The following is a 14,500-nucleotide window of genomic DNA, read 5'->3' as shown; positions in this document are numbered from 1 at the left end:
CAGCAGTAACCCTGCATCCTGGGAGTGAAGGGTTCTAACTGGATAATAGGGGACTAGGAGCTCTGTCAGGTATGAAGGAGCCTAGAAGGAGAATTTTCAATTCTATTCTGAATTTGACAGGGAGCCATGCAGAGAAGCAGTCCAGGAGAGACACGGTCTCTTCTACTAGTTCTAGTCAACATGCGGGCAGCAGCGTTCTGGACCAGCTGGAGAGTCTTTAGGGATTTACTGGTGCAGCCTGATAGGAGGGAATAGTAGTAATCCAGCCTGGAAGTGACAAAAGCAGGGACTAGTTTTGCTGCATCTTTTTGAGACAGGATGTGTCTGATCTTAGCGATGTTACGAAAATGAAAGAAAGCAGTCCTAGAGATTTGCTTAATGTGGGAGTTAAAGGACAGATCCTGATCAAAGAGAACTCCTAGGTTCCTTATGGTGGTGCTGGGGGCCAGAGTGATGCCATCCAGGGTACCTATCTCATTAGATAGGGTGTCTCTAAGGTGTTTTGGGCCCAGCACAATAACTTATCCATGTTTTTGTCTCCTTTAGACAGGCCTCCAGTTTAGTCAGCTGATTTGTTTCCTGTTGATGCATTGATAAGTACAGCTGCGTATCGTCCTCACAGCAGTGAAAATTAATCAAGTGTTTCCTTATAATGTGACCTTGAGGCAGCAGGTATAGTGTGAGGAGAACTGGTCCAAGCACAGAACCTTGTGGAACACCATAACTGACTGCAGTGATTTCAGAGGGGTTATCATTAGTCAGTACGAACTGAGATCAACCTAGTAAATATGATCTAAACCAATTTAATGTGTTCCTTTAATGTCAATGACACGTTCAAGTCTCTGTAGAAGGATGTGGTGGTCAATGGTATCAAAAGCTGCACTGAGATCTTGTAAGACCAGCACAGAGACCAGTCCCTCATCTGATGCTAGTAGGAGGTCATTGGTAACTTTGACTAGTGCTGTTTCTGTGCTATGATGAACCCTGAAACCTGACTGGAAACTCTCTAATAAGCTGTTGCTGTGGAGAAGTCACAGAGCTGTTTAGCAACTGCTTTCTCCAGAATTTTGGAGGGATAGTGTATTATAAGAGGAAGTATTGCAATACGTCCATCAATATTAGTGAGTGGACATCTGGTATTTCAAGTGGAACATTTACAAAAAAACATAAAGACTGCAGTAACACAAGGAAACCACAACAGTGACCGGCAATGATAATTTTTTTATAAAAATGAATGCTGTTACTACTGGTGCTACTTGTCTTGAAGCAGTTTGGTTCCATACTTTGATGTTGAACCTGCTCCCTACCTTCCTCTCATGATTATGCATTCTCCTGCCTCCCAGTCTGGGTGCGCTCAGTGGTGCTCCCTGTGCAGCCGCGTGAGCGCTCTGTGAGAAGACTTGGCCGAAAGCTAATTTGCAATGCAGCGGACTCCATGTCTGCGTGTGTGTGCCTTGATTTTTATGAGCCTCTTCTGATCCTTGCGGAACGTGGCTTTTATCAGTTGGGCCTGGCAGATGCAGGATGCTGGGGACCGATACCGATGTAAAGGAGTGAGATCATGCTGACGTCCATATATCGGGTCTGATATATATTTGATCTTTTTTCCTCCAAATTAGATTATGAAACACTTTTGACAGCGTTCTGAAATGATGGTAAGATAAGTTGGAGTTTAACATCCATAATATTGTGCTGATCAGTAACATGACTTCAAATTTTGTATTAAGAAGAGCTTGACCGATACTGGGTGCTTGATTTACCTAAGAGCATTGTATCTTCCAGTAATCTTTGTGCCATGATTTCTCAGTTGTGGTCATCAAAAAGTTATAAGTAAGACATAGAAGTCGAATATTCTACAATTCATGACATTTGAACATTGACATAATAAACATCTTTTGGGATTTAATAACTGTTACTTATCCTAAGCATCTCTTTTCAAATTGGCACAAATTGGACAACATAAACCCCGATACCATACATCAATTATAGGCTGATATCAGCCAATATTCACAGCCATAGGGATGCAGCAGTCAGGCTCGATGATCAGGAGTCTGCATTGGCGGAAATAATTAAGTTGATATATTTCATTCTCTGCGGCACGGTGGAGCAGTGGTCAGCACTGTCACCTCACAGCAAGAAGGTTCCAGGTTTGAGTCCCGTCTCGGGCATTGGGTCTTTCTGGGTGAGTCTCCATGTTCTCCCTGTTCCTGCTGGGTTCTCTCTGGTACTCCAGCTTCCTCCACAGTCCAAAGACATCAAGAGGGACCAGGTTAATCCAGACTCTAAATTGACCGTAGGTGTGGCTGGGAGAGCCAATGGTTGTCTGTCTATATGTGTTGGCCCTGCCATGGACTGGTGACCTGTCCAGGGGGAACCCGGCCTCTCGCCAGAAAACTGCAGTGATAGGCTCCACCCCCCCCCCCGCGACCCTTAACAGGATAAGTGGAAGAAAATGGATGGATGGATGGATGGATTCCATTCTCAGGGGCGGCATGGCTCAGAGGTAGAGTGGTCGGCCAGCAACTGAAGGGTCCCTGGTTTGATCCTCACTTCCCCCGGTGACCATGTCCAAGTGTCCTTGAGCAAGATACTGAACCCCTAATTGCTCCTGACAGCCCTGCGACGGGCTGGTGACCCGTCCAGGGTGAACACCGCCTCTCGCCCAATGTCAGCTGGGATAGGCTCCACCCCCCCATGACCCTTAACAGATAAGTGGTATAGAAAATAGATGGATGGATGGATACATGCATATTCCATTGCCACTTGTTTCTCATGTTGAGTAAACAGTGCATGATCACTGACAGAACAAATGTAAATCGTCTCATGCTGAGGCTTCTCTGGTGGACTTGTTTGTGTGTGTGTGTGTGTGTGTGTGTGTGTGTGTGTGTGTGTGTGTGTGTGAGAGAGAGAGAGAGAGAGAAAATGGGGTCGTTTACTGAATCCACAACAACTAGCAAAGCCATTAGTCAGGATGACTGACTGGAAAGTCGTGGTGGGATGATCCGTTTTGCTTTAACCCTCTGCCATTTTACAGTCTATTAATACCACAGGGAGACGTGACATTAGCTTGTCTTCTTAACTGCCTTTTAATGAATTGTTTATGCCCGGTTTAATGATGTATATTGTGGCCCTGTCATGTGCCCTAATGACGGAGACTGAGGCGGTCTCGGCTGAAGTATTAATTTGAACTGCTTCCCCGATGATTATTCCTCAGCCACCAACTCTAACACCACCGCTGCTGCTGCTGCTGTGCAACTGACTCCTCCAAGAGACCAATATATCCAGGCGAGGGGGGACCCACAGCAGTCCCTTTGGCTTTTTATGTCTTTCAACAGCTTAAAGACAAAGCTTGATGACTCTGCAACGGAAACATCCCAGCTGCATTAAAACAGGGGTGGTGCTGGTGCAATGTTCTGTCTTCTTAGTTCCTTCTTGCTTGCTTCTATCCACAGACCACATGAGCGACACCAGAACATACCTTGACAAATATGGCACCACCCCGACTGTGTAGTAATCGTCTTCCCATCAGTGTGACACACGTCTGTAGAGAGCTGTGGTCTGCTTCCTCCGAGCTCTCTTCAGGCTGGGACTCGACAGGCCTCAGACCTGCCTGAGGGGGGCCTCGCTATGATACCCATCATTATGTGGCTTGGTGTTCCTTCTCCAGTTTCTGGGCTTAGACTCTAATAATGAAGACATCCCTGTCAGTGGGTGCTCTGCTGTGTCTAAAGCTTATTATTTTAGTTTTTTTTCGGAAGATATTGAAAATTTCAGCACATAGATACTAAAATCCATCTAAATGCTAAAATCCATGGTAGGTTTGTGAGGCGCGGATGCTTTTAGGCAGGTCCAAATCCTGGAGGATACCAGTTTTCATTTGAACACGTTGTTGAACAGTGATACCTCGCTGTAATTACTGTAAACAAGCAGCACCAGCCTGATCTGATCGCTCGTGGTGCAGATACAATGTTTGAGCAGGAAAATCGTGTCACGTTACAGCGAGTCATTACTTGCTTGCTTAAAGCTTCTTGTTGTGTCTTCCATTGTTTTTGAACAGTTCTGGAGGCGTGATCCTTGAAAACAAAGCAACGTCTGCGTGAGACCTCATGACTGCCCTCGCTGTCAGTGTGAGCTCTGAGGAGTTCAGTCGTTTCTCTCAGATGCAGAAACAAAACAAAGAGTGCACTTATTTCTTCGTATTTAAGATTGTTAATGTGATACATTGTGTTCAATATCAAAAAAGTGCCACAGATCTTTGTGTAGGAAACTTAGATTTTCAAGTTTTGAAAAAAAAAAAAAAAAAAAAGGTTTTTAAAATGCGTAACTCAACTTAAAGGGGAACTGGACAACTTGTGCCTCCTGGTATTTCTGCTTCTGTCGCTGCAGTCGGCACCACTGAGGCAAAGCCGGGCTGCAGCTCAGCAGTGAGCCACTGCATGCAAAAACCATGAACAGCAGCTTGCCAATCAAAGACAAACATGTTCACTGAAGAGGTGCAGTGAAGGGAGCCTCTCATCATTTTACACTAAACATTGATAAAAATTAAAACAGTGTTTGGCACCTATTCCTTAAGGTCAAAAAAAAAAAAAAAGCTCAGGCATTTTATATACAAAAAAGAATTCTTTCAAACACATTTCTTTACAAATTTGTTCAAGTCTGTGTTTGTGAGCGCTTCAGTTTTGCCAGGACAATCCCTCCTTCCCCTCCTCTTGCTCCTCCTCCTGCTCCTCCTCCTCCTCGCGGGTGTTTCACATCAGCATGCTGATGAAACTATTATTATTAATGCACAGGTGGACGCAACACCTGGGACACTCCCTCAAACCTGTGACATCTGAGGTGTTGCGTGATAAATCTACACATTTCTTGTATCGTGACCCACCTGGTTGAATAATAAGGTTGAATAATTTCTACTCAAACATATTTGTATTTTGTGTCAGATAGAATCGCCCGGTGAAAGTAAGCTTCATAGGGAGCCAGTCCAAATACTGGTACGATTATCTAGTAGCATCACATGGTGCAATCACCACCGACTTCCTAATTATGCTGTAAAAATGAAAATCAAATGTCTACTGCAACTAAAAGTTACACTTGTGAAGGGAGAACTTTGTCATTGACACTGTGAGTGGTAGCCGTAGCTCCTGCAGCTCATCACCATGCGACATCGTGTCAGTGGAGCGTGCAAATGCCGCGGTTGCAGTCCAGCGGTACCCGTGAGGTCCTCCTCAGAGCTCCTCACCTCCTGCTGGCAGGGACGTGGAGCATCAGGATTATTCAGGATTGTAAATCGCCTGTTGAACCCAGACGTTCACCCTGAGCTCATGTTAAGGAAATTATAGTAGGTACAGGAATAGGAATTGACACCCAAACGTTCTGGTAACATGCTGTCCCCGTTCGATTGGGAGAGTGAAATGTGAAGCGCAGACTTGTTCAGATCGTTGACAAATGACACCTTCAAAGTGGGCCGTTACTCGGAAGCGGGGCTTCGCTTCTTGGCCCTCAGCTGGGTGTTTGAGTGTCGTCGTGCAGGGCGGATCCAGAGGCCTGCTCGTACACTCATCTGCCGATGGAGGAACGTTTCCCTCCTGAACCTCCTCCACCGACATGCAGGATTGGCGACATCGCAGCCTGTTTGGAAGCTAATCCTGATTCATCATAGATTCTACGACTGAGTTGAACTGATGACAAAAATAGGAAAAAAAACCCACCATCAGCATACATTCCCAAGAATTTTCAAGAAATCCTAGTTTGGCTACACACTTGTGACGATTTGAAGTTTTACTAGTGTTTAACTAAACTGGTGTTTAACTCGGAATTGATTACACATCCTCAAACTTAAAGAAACACTTACTGGGGTAGACTTCTCGTCTTTGATTTCTAGTAATGGTTTTTGTGTTTGTTTTGTTTTTGCGTAAATCTTGTGACTGTCGACTGTTTAACTCTCTCTGCTCTGATGCTGAAGAAGATGGCCTCGCCCAGAGAGACGAGCATGTTTCACAAACAGGCCAAGCAATTACAGCCTGAATAATTATGTGTTGAAGGGGAGACACGATTCGCCCCGCTGATCAGCAAAGTTCATGTGAAGTTATAATTAAACAATAACTCGTTTACAAATGAACGCACACATGCATTTGTGTATTTAAGTGAGCGCAGCGTAATTAGCTGCGATGCGTCTGAGTGAGATTGAAGAACAACAATGTCAAACGGTGGAATCATGTTCAGCTCATGAGCTCGTAGCACTCTGTGTGTGTGAGTGAGTGTGTGTGTGTGTGTGTGCGCGCGCGTGCGTGCGTGTGTAAAGGCTGATTCATCCTCACACAATGCAGAGATGGACATGCTGTTTGACAGGGAAACTGTACACCGACATTAGATGAAGATCTATTGTGGGTAAATAATATTAGTCACAAAAACATATTAAAAATGACACAATGTTATATTATGTTATGTGATTTGAGGCAAATTATTTATTTCTTTTTGCTGGCAGACAGAGAAATATCTGCCTGTTGTCTAATTACATTTTAATTTGTCATTTTTCCAAATAGGTATTGAATCTCCTGCTGTCAAATGAAATCATGTATTTAGTGATTTAATTAAGAACTGACGCGCTGAGTCATCCGTGCGTGTGTGTGCGTGTGTGTGTGTGTGTGTGTGTGTGTGTGTGTGCGTGTGTGTACACTGAGGGACCCACTTCACTGCACTGCCTTTTCCTTGGTACTGGTCACCTCTGCTACTGAACAGGTATTATAGTTCATCACTAGTATTTATACTTGCAAGCCTGTTGATTTTATCTGGATGTTTAGAATCGGGAGGCGGATGATGACAGTAAACTGAGAGAAATCTGTGGTTGGGAGGATATTTCTCCAGGTTTTTAGGCCGGCCTCGAAATAACACTCAAATCTGCCAGGAAGTGATGTGTAGATGTGGAGTAATCCCATGCAGCGTACTGTACGAGCTACTGCTTTTTAGTGGTATGAATGCAGTATTCGACGCCTCTCTTCAGTACTGTCATGTAGAGTGAGTTAGATCTCTTCTGGGATGAAATGATGAAGCATTTCAAAACGCCCCTCACGACTCGGAGGACAGGAGAACTTAGGTCAGGATCTCTTCTCTCCCTCCCCCACACACAGTTTGATATCAGTGTTTCTTAAACCAGCTCCCTCAGACACAGCCTTCCTCTCCTCTCGTCTCACTGCGCCGGTCTTCTCTTGTCTGCAATGATCAGATCTTGACTTGACAGTTTGAATGTTATTGTCTTATCAGTGAGGCTGCAACTAGTCTGAGTGATCAAATTACCCTAAAAAAAAAAAACCTCTGTCCATGAGCACAGCTGCTTTTCTTATTTGTCAACCGTGTCTTCTCACACTGGACAGGTTCATTCCTCTGAACACTGATTTATTCTCTTGCTTCTTATTTCCATCAAAGGCCATGTTAGCGGAGACAGCTCAGAATTCAGACGTCTCCAAATAAGATGGTGATTTATATCTGATGAGACAAAGAAAGGATTATTGTAAGCGGCAGAATTTTTTTCCCCGGGACCTCCCCTAGAGTCAAAGGTGACGTCTGACTGTAAAAGCAGACTCATGGTAACCGATAGCAGCAGCAGTGCAGGTCCAGCCAAACACGCAGCAGGGGCCGTGTGAAACAAAGCAGCTGAAACCAAAACTATTATTTACGCCTGACGTTTTCTAAATGTCTTGGGTGAGACAGGATTATTACCTGTTCGGTCCAAACATCAGATGCTGGGTGACAATCGGTTTACAGTGACGTGAAGGTGAGAAAAGCAGCAGGTGATGGGACTGGAGTGGCTGGAAGCAGACAAACGACAGCAGCCTGAGCGATCCCCTCCAGAGGAGAAGATCTGAGCTGGCACTTCTTTTGCGTACGGAGCTCAACTTGTCCAGTGATCATCACTTGATACGAGTACATTAAGCTCAGGGTACTGCAGTCTTCTGAACCCACCTTTATTAGCTGTTTGCAGGTGTTTTTATGTATATATTTAGATTTAGTAGAGTTAAGATTGAATATGTTCCATGATCATCATCCCTCGAGACACGCCTTTAAGGTAAAGAAGGTGTTATTCTTCTAATTATCTTTTAAAGTAAGTGAATGTTGTCTTGGAGTGCCAGCTTTTCTGATCTTCAGGTGTTTATTTGATATTCTTGTGTTAGCTCTGTGGAAAGGATGTACTCTCACTACTCCGTACAGGACGGTTAACTGCTCGGAGTGAATTCAGCCATAATTGAGCACAACAACTTTCTTCTCCTTCAAAAGAATTTTTGTTTTTAGATGTTCAGAAGGCGTAGATAGAAAATGTGGCTCATGGGCTACTTAAAGTCACATTTTAGCAGAAAAACAGCTGTAAACTTTCAACACACACGAGCGTTTGAATAAAACTCCGATTTAACTCATAAGATTAAGCCGTATGTTGCATCTTCCATCAGACTGCCTTTTTAAATTGGTGCACGTGTGTTACAGCAAGGCCTAATATTAGGAGTCGATTAACACAAATCTACAATCAAATACACTTTCAAACGTATTATAAATCGAGAGAGTGAATTCTAGAGGTTCTTAACATGATAACCGACTGGTTCTCAGTCTGGGTCAAGACGAGCACGCGATGTGGACGTATCAGACACTTCACCTGTAAAATAACGCTGTCCTATTTTCATAAACGCCTCTGAGAAACTGACAGAAGCGCTCTGTGTGTCTCTGAAAGGTTGATATGTCGTTCCAAAACCTTCCCACCATGAGAATATTTCCTCTAAATATTTACAATTCAAAGAGTATTTTTGTATTTCTGCATTTACATTTATCCAATATTTGACTTAATAGCGAGTTATGTTTCTGTTTTTAAAAAATATTTGACTTGTTTTTTTTTTTGGCCAACTTAACCATTATCGTCAATGACGCTCAGGGTAAAATGTTCTCCTTGTTCCCTTTGAGGTCAACATTTTTGTCAAGACTTGATGCTGATCCGACCAAACGTTTACAGGTCTATTTTGTCATGTATGTCATTACTGACAACAAACAAACAAACAAAACAAAAGGACACGCATCAAATATGACGATGCAGTGAGTTCTGGTTGAATCATATTTTATATTCAGACCTCACGTTCATCAGAATATTGTTACACCTCCCCACGTGACGAGGATCTACTCTCGCGCTGCATTTAAAAAAAAAATTTTGTTCCTCACACTATCACACACGCTGAACTGCGGGGTCACGCCGACGTCACTAGATGGCGCTACAGCCCCGACTATCCCCTGTGTTCCCTCTCAGCTCAGCCCGGCGCCGGAGCAGCTCTTCCTCCCAGCCGCCGAGTCTAATGGGACAGTTCACCCAGACAAGGAGGAAGGAAGTGTAATTAACGTGACGCGCTATTAATTGCCGAGCACGTGGAGAACACTGTAGGGCGCGCGCTCGGGTTACTGGCCACAATAATGTCAATAAAAACAAAGAAAAAAGTAAAATTCCCGGATGTCACTTCACACCAGACGTCACACGTCAGGGACACGTTTGTGCTGTTTTTGCATGCACGCGATAACACCTACGCTCACGAGCGTCTGCTCTCACGAAATTGAAGAAAACAAATAAACAGACAAATAAACGAGCACAGCGTGAAAGAGGGCATCAAAATCAGAGAAAATTCCTGAAGACAAAAAGCATCCAGCTCACACACTCTCCTGGCGGTGTGAACTGGAGAAACCGTCCGATCAATAATGTCCCAAATCCTGTATTTGGCCTGTTGTGGCGACACGCAACACGCCTGCAGCTCTCAGTCTGCAGGAACGAAGTCCAGGAGAGCGACCTGCTGGTTAGGTTGTGATCAGGTTAACTGGTCAACTCCACCGACTTATTGATTCCTGACTGATCGTCCTCGTTAAGATTAAGCTGCTGAAGCACATGGGTGCGGCACTAAACACACCAGCTTTATATTATAATAATAATAATTATTATTATTTTATTATTATTATTTTATTAGCCATTGAGAACCCGACAATTACAGTTGAATAGAAAAAAATAGAAGTGTTTATTTTGGTGGTTAAATTGTAGCTGCTATAAAGCTCTTCTCTTGTTCTCCCGGTCACACCGTGTCCCCCTCCGTGTCCCGGGGGACCGTGACAGAGCCCAGCATCAGGCCCACCACTGTCAATACCTGTCACTATACGTCCCGCTGAAACCTGAGGTTTTTTTCCCCCCTTTTTAAATTGATCAGTAATTTTAATCCGGAAGGAGGACGGAAGGAAACCCTGCGCTTTGTCTGGTTGCAGGTGCTGCGGCCTGCTGTCTCTCTTCCTCTCCTCTTTTGATGGCGTGTGCCAGTGTCTCTTTGCCTGGCTGCACCTCGCCAGGTGTAGTGCAGGTGTGCAGGCACAGACTTGACCTCAACAGGAAACGTTGAAAAGTATACATTTTAGCATTTCCTGCTGCTGCAGCTGAAAATAAAGGCAAAATAGTGATGGTGGGTTTTAGGGATTAGAGATGAACTGTTTGCTACTTTACTGATGATGAAATATTTTTGATGGTTGTTTGTACGTATCTATATTTCAGTAGCCTGTACTTTCATAATTAAAAACGGAATATTAGTCTGATGTTGGGCCCTTTGCAGAGGATCTAAGGACCACCGCTGGTCCCCAGGCCCCACTTTGAACACCCCCTAGTTGAACCACAGATGGAGGCTGAGGTTTCCCAGTTAATGCCAGCCCCCCTCTCAAAGCAGTCGGAACAGAAACAAGTCCCTTTCCATGGCCATTATTAAAATTTTACATATATATATATATATATATATATATATATATATATATATATATATATAAACAGAGAGAGAGAGAGAGAGAGAGAGAGAGAGATACTCTGGTTTAAGAAATACATTTAGTCGCGATATTGGAAAAAAAGCTGTTTAATATCAACCCCATTACTTAAAAATGTGCAAGTCCGTTGTTCATGTGTCAAGTGATGAAACACCTCCACATCTCTGTTTTAACTACCCCAAGTTCATCCAGTGAATATGACATAATCTATAACCCCACCCCCGCCCCAATAAAATAAAATATATAAGAAAGAAAACTGGTTTCACAAGCAAAACAAAAACAAAGGGCAGGAGCGTGGGACTGCTACAGGTCTACATCCCACAAGCTCAACGTCCAGTCCAGCGAATTATGACTCGGATGGATTCATTAAAGCTACTGAGGAAGATTTTCAATGCCATGATCGTTTCTCCTGCGTGCTTATTTCTGAAGGAGAAACTGAATTCGGGAGGGAGGGAGGGAGGGAGGGAGGGAGGAATAAACAAACTCTGTGTCTTTGCGTAAAAGAAGAAGCAAGCTACGGAGGAAAAGATGTATATACATGTAGCTGTGACGGCTCAGGCTCAGGCAAAGCCGCTGAAACCAAAATAGCTCTCCCCTAACAAGCAGAAGCCTTCTTATAGACTGTATCTCCCTCTGTGTCGTGTAGAAAACCACCCTCAATAAATTACGATCTCAATAAAAAGCACATCTAAAAAAAAAAACAAAAAAATCCAAATAAAATAAAATAAAACGCCCCTCCCCAGTAATAAAGCGACATGTAGACGGAGAAAATGGCAGGAGGGAAACGCGTGGAACGAATTCAAATAACATCGTGCGAATAATAATAATAATAATAATAATAATAATAATAATAATAATAATAATAATAATAATAACAATAACAATAATAATAATATAATTTTGATTTTGATTTGGAGTGTGAGTTAAATAAGTGTTGGGATCAAATGTAAATGTTTCAACGGGGTTCATTGGATGCTTCTCTTCACGTGTAGCCTGAATTTATTCCGATCAGAATGCTGGCTGAGTTTTTGACTGGAATCAAACACTGCTCTTTTGATAATTTAAACAAATTTAAAATATATGTATAGATATAGATATATATTTTGATTAATTCAGGGTGGGGGGGGGTAGCCCAAATGAAAAAAGCGACGCAAAGAAATAATCTCGGCAACCAAATGAAAGATAAATAGCACACAGATACAAGGCAGTAGGGAGATTAGCAATAAAAACATGGATTTAAAACTGTCTGTTTTTGAAAACATTAATCATAAAAAAGTGCCCCAGTGGAAAAATATAAAGTAAAATAAAAAAAAAGGATGAAGCCATGACTTTTAAAGTTACACTATTTACAAAAGTGGATGCTGTGAGAGTTGGTGAGTCTTAATTGTGTAGATGCACCTATAGATCCATCTGTATAGCCCATCCTGCTGGGGAAGAGTGCCAGATTATCCAATCAAACGCCGCGGAGTCTTTCCTGGTGGGGGGAGGGGGGAGGGGGAGGGGGATGTTTGTTTTGTGAAAATGTGTTATACCTTTTATTTCGCCTGCTGTTTGATTCATGATCCTAGTTTAGGTGGCCACGTCACTCAGGCCAAACCTTTAAAAAGTTAAACCAGAAAGCTGCACAAATGTAATAATAATGATGGGAATAATGCTAAGAACAACAACAACAACAACAACAATAATAATAATAATAATAATAATAATAATAATAATAATAATAATAATAATAATAATAATCTGTTGTTGTTTTTAATAACTCAATCCTGACCCCAGTCTTCCCAGAATGTGGCCTGCAGTTTCCCAGCAGTGGAGTGAATACAAAGCCCGGCTGACAGATGGGACTTAGGCGCTTGTCACCCTGAGCTGGACTCTTTACTGGCCTCCAGTTCACTCCCTCACCGCAGCTCCTATGACCCCCCCCCCCCCCACCCCACACCCCCACCCCACCCGTCAATGCTGGACGCACCATTTAGAGCTACAAAACTAAAACGCCTTTGCCTTTACTTCCCTTTTACGCACAGGAAAATTGTGTCAAGATTTGATATAAAAGTGGCGAATGGAAACCATTCAGCGATGCTTTTCGTTTAAAACCGTGTGTCCCTCTTTCCCCTCCCTCTTCTTTTAAACGTCAAGTATAATTTCAGTACACAATAGGGGTTACACCTTGAAACTGCGTCGGCTGGAGTCACAGTGCTGGGCATGTATCCTCGGAGAACACCACACAGGCGGGCCTAGGTTCCTGTAGTTCTGGGAGAGGAGCGAGGGGACATTGTCCTGTCCTCCCCTCTCTCACTCAGCAGATATTACTCACTGCAATCTATAGTATACATAAAACACCCACTATATCGCTTCATAGTCCAGTGATTTATATATAACCTCGGGGATAAATAAAAATCTTGGGGATAAACAAGTCCTGGCGGAGAGATCCAGTTGAGTTCACGGGACCGGGGTCTGGACCCCGTGGTGCGGCGGCGTGTCCCCGTACACATCCTCGCTCCCCGGCAGAGCTCCTCCGGGAGGGGTCATGCGTTTCTCCTTCTGTCTCCTGTTACAAAACCAAACCCTCACCACCTCTTTCTCCAGATGCAGACTGTCCGCCAGGCTGATTATTTCCGACGCTGCCGGTTTAGGGCACTTCAAAAAATGGCTCTCCAAAGCCCCCTTCACGCTTACCTCGATTGAAGTCCGTTTTTTCCGTTTCCTCCCCTGCGCAGCGATTTTGTCGAGGCTGGTCGGGCTGCCCGAGGTGGAGTCCGCCTCCTCCAGCCACTTGTTCAACAGAGGCTTCAGTTTGCACATGTTTTTGAAGCTGAGCTGCAGGGCCTCAAACCTGCATATGGTGGTCTGGGAAAAGACATTTCCGTACAAGGTCCCCAGGGCGAGTCCCACGTCCGCCTGCGTGAAGCCCAGCTTGATCCTCCGCTGCTTGAACTGTTTGGCGAACTGCTCCAGGTCGTCCGAGGTCGGTGTATCCTCGTCCGAGTGGTCGTGGTGGTTCTGCGGCCGGTGCTGGTGCTGATGCTGGGACGGGGGGTGGCTGTGTTCGCTGAGGTGCGGACTGTGGTGGTCGTCATGACTGTCTCTTAGGTTGTGGTGGTGCATCCCCTGCCCGCCGCCCGGGATTAGCCCGTTAACGCTGAAGCCCGGCTGAGAGTATATAAGGCTTTGGCCGTTCGTCGTCGCCATGCTCGGTATGTGCGCCGCCGTGGTGGTTCTCCACGCCCGGCCGTCGTGGTGGTTCCCGTGCGTCTGGTGCACCAGGTGGGGTGGCCGTGACTGGTGCTGTAGGTTGCTGCTGGAGTTGTGCATCTCGTCCCGGGCGCCCTGCACCGCGGGTTTGATGTCCTGCTCTGCTCCGAGCGGGCTGGAGGACCACGGGGCTCCTTCTCCGTGGGACAGCGCCGTGATCCACTGGTGTGCGTGGCTGAGCGTGTGGCTGTTGCTCTGCAGCGGGTAGTCGCTCTGCAACAGGCTCTGCGCGTCCCGGTACGCCGAGGCTTGCTGCATGCTGCCGGGCTCCGAGTGCACGATGGATGCGCTGGTGGTGAGGATGCTGTAGTGGTTAGATGCTGCGGTCGCCATGACTCTCGGAGCCGGACTGGTCGCTCTCATTAAAGGAACCTCTCATTTGACAGATCCTCTCCTGCCTACAGGCGGCTCCCAGGCGCTCTGCCAAAAGGACGCCGAG

General features: G+C 44.9%; 1 protein-coding gene across 1 annotated transcript; it reads right to left on the bottom strand.

Moving 5' to 3' along the window:
• Positions 1-12,773: 12,773 nt before the first annotated feature.
• On the bottom strand, positions 12,774-14,418 carry pou3f2b (POU class 3 homeobox 2b). Its single transcript, XM_086219195.1, has one exon. It carries the CDS (start codon positions 14,392-14,394, stop codon positions 13,249-13,251), a length of 1,146 nt encoding a protein of 381 aa, XP_086075321.1. The 5' UTR covers positions 14,395-14,418; the 3' UTR covers positions 12,774-13,248.
• Positions 14,419-14,500: the final 82 nt, after the last annotated feature.

Source organism: Aulostomus chinensis, chromosome 11 (genome assembly GCF_037954235.1).
Source record: "Aulostomus chinensis isolate RoL2024-O1b breed Wild chromosome 11, RoL_Achi_v1.0, whole genome shotgun sequence".
Classification (NCBI taxonomy): Eukaryota; Metazoa; Chordata; class Actinopteri; order Syngnathiformes; family Aulostomidae; genus Aulostomus; species Aulostomus chinensis.
Note: the sequence above shows the minus strand (reverse complement) of the source record. Positions and strands in the feature narration are given on the sequence as shown.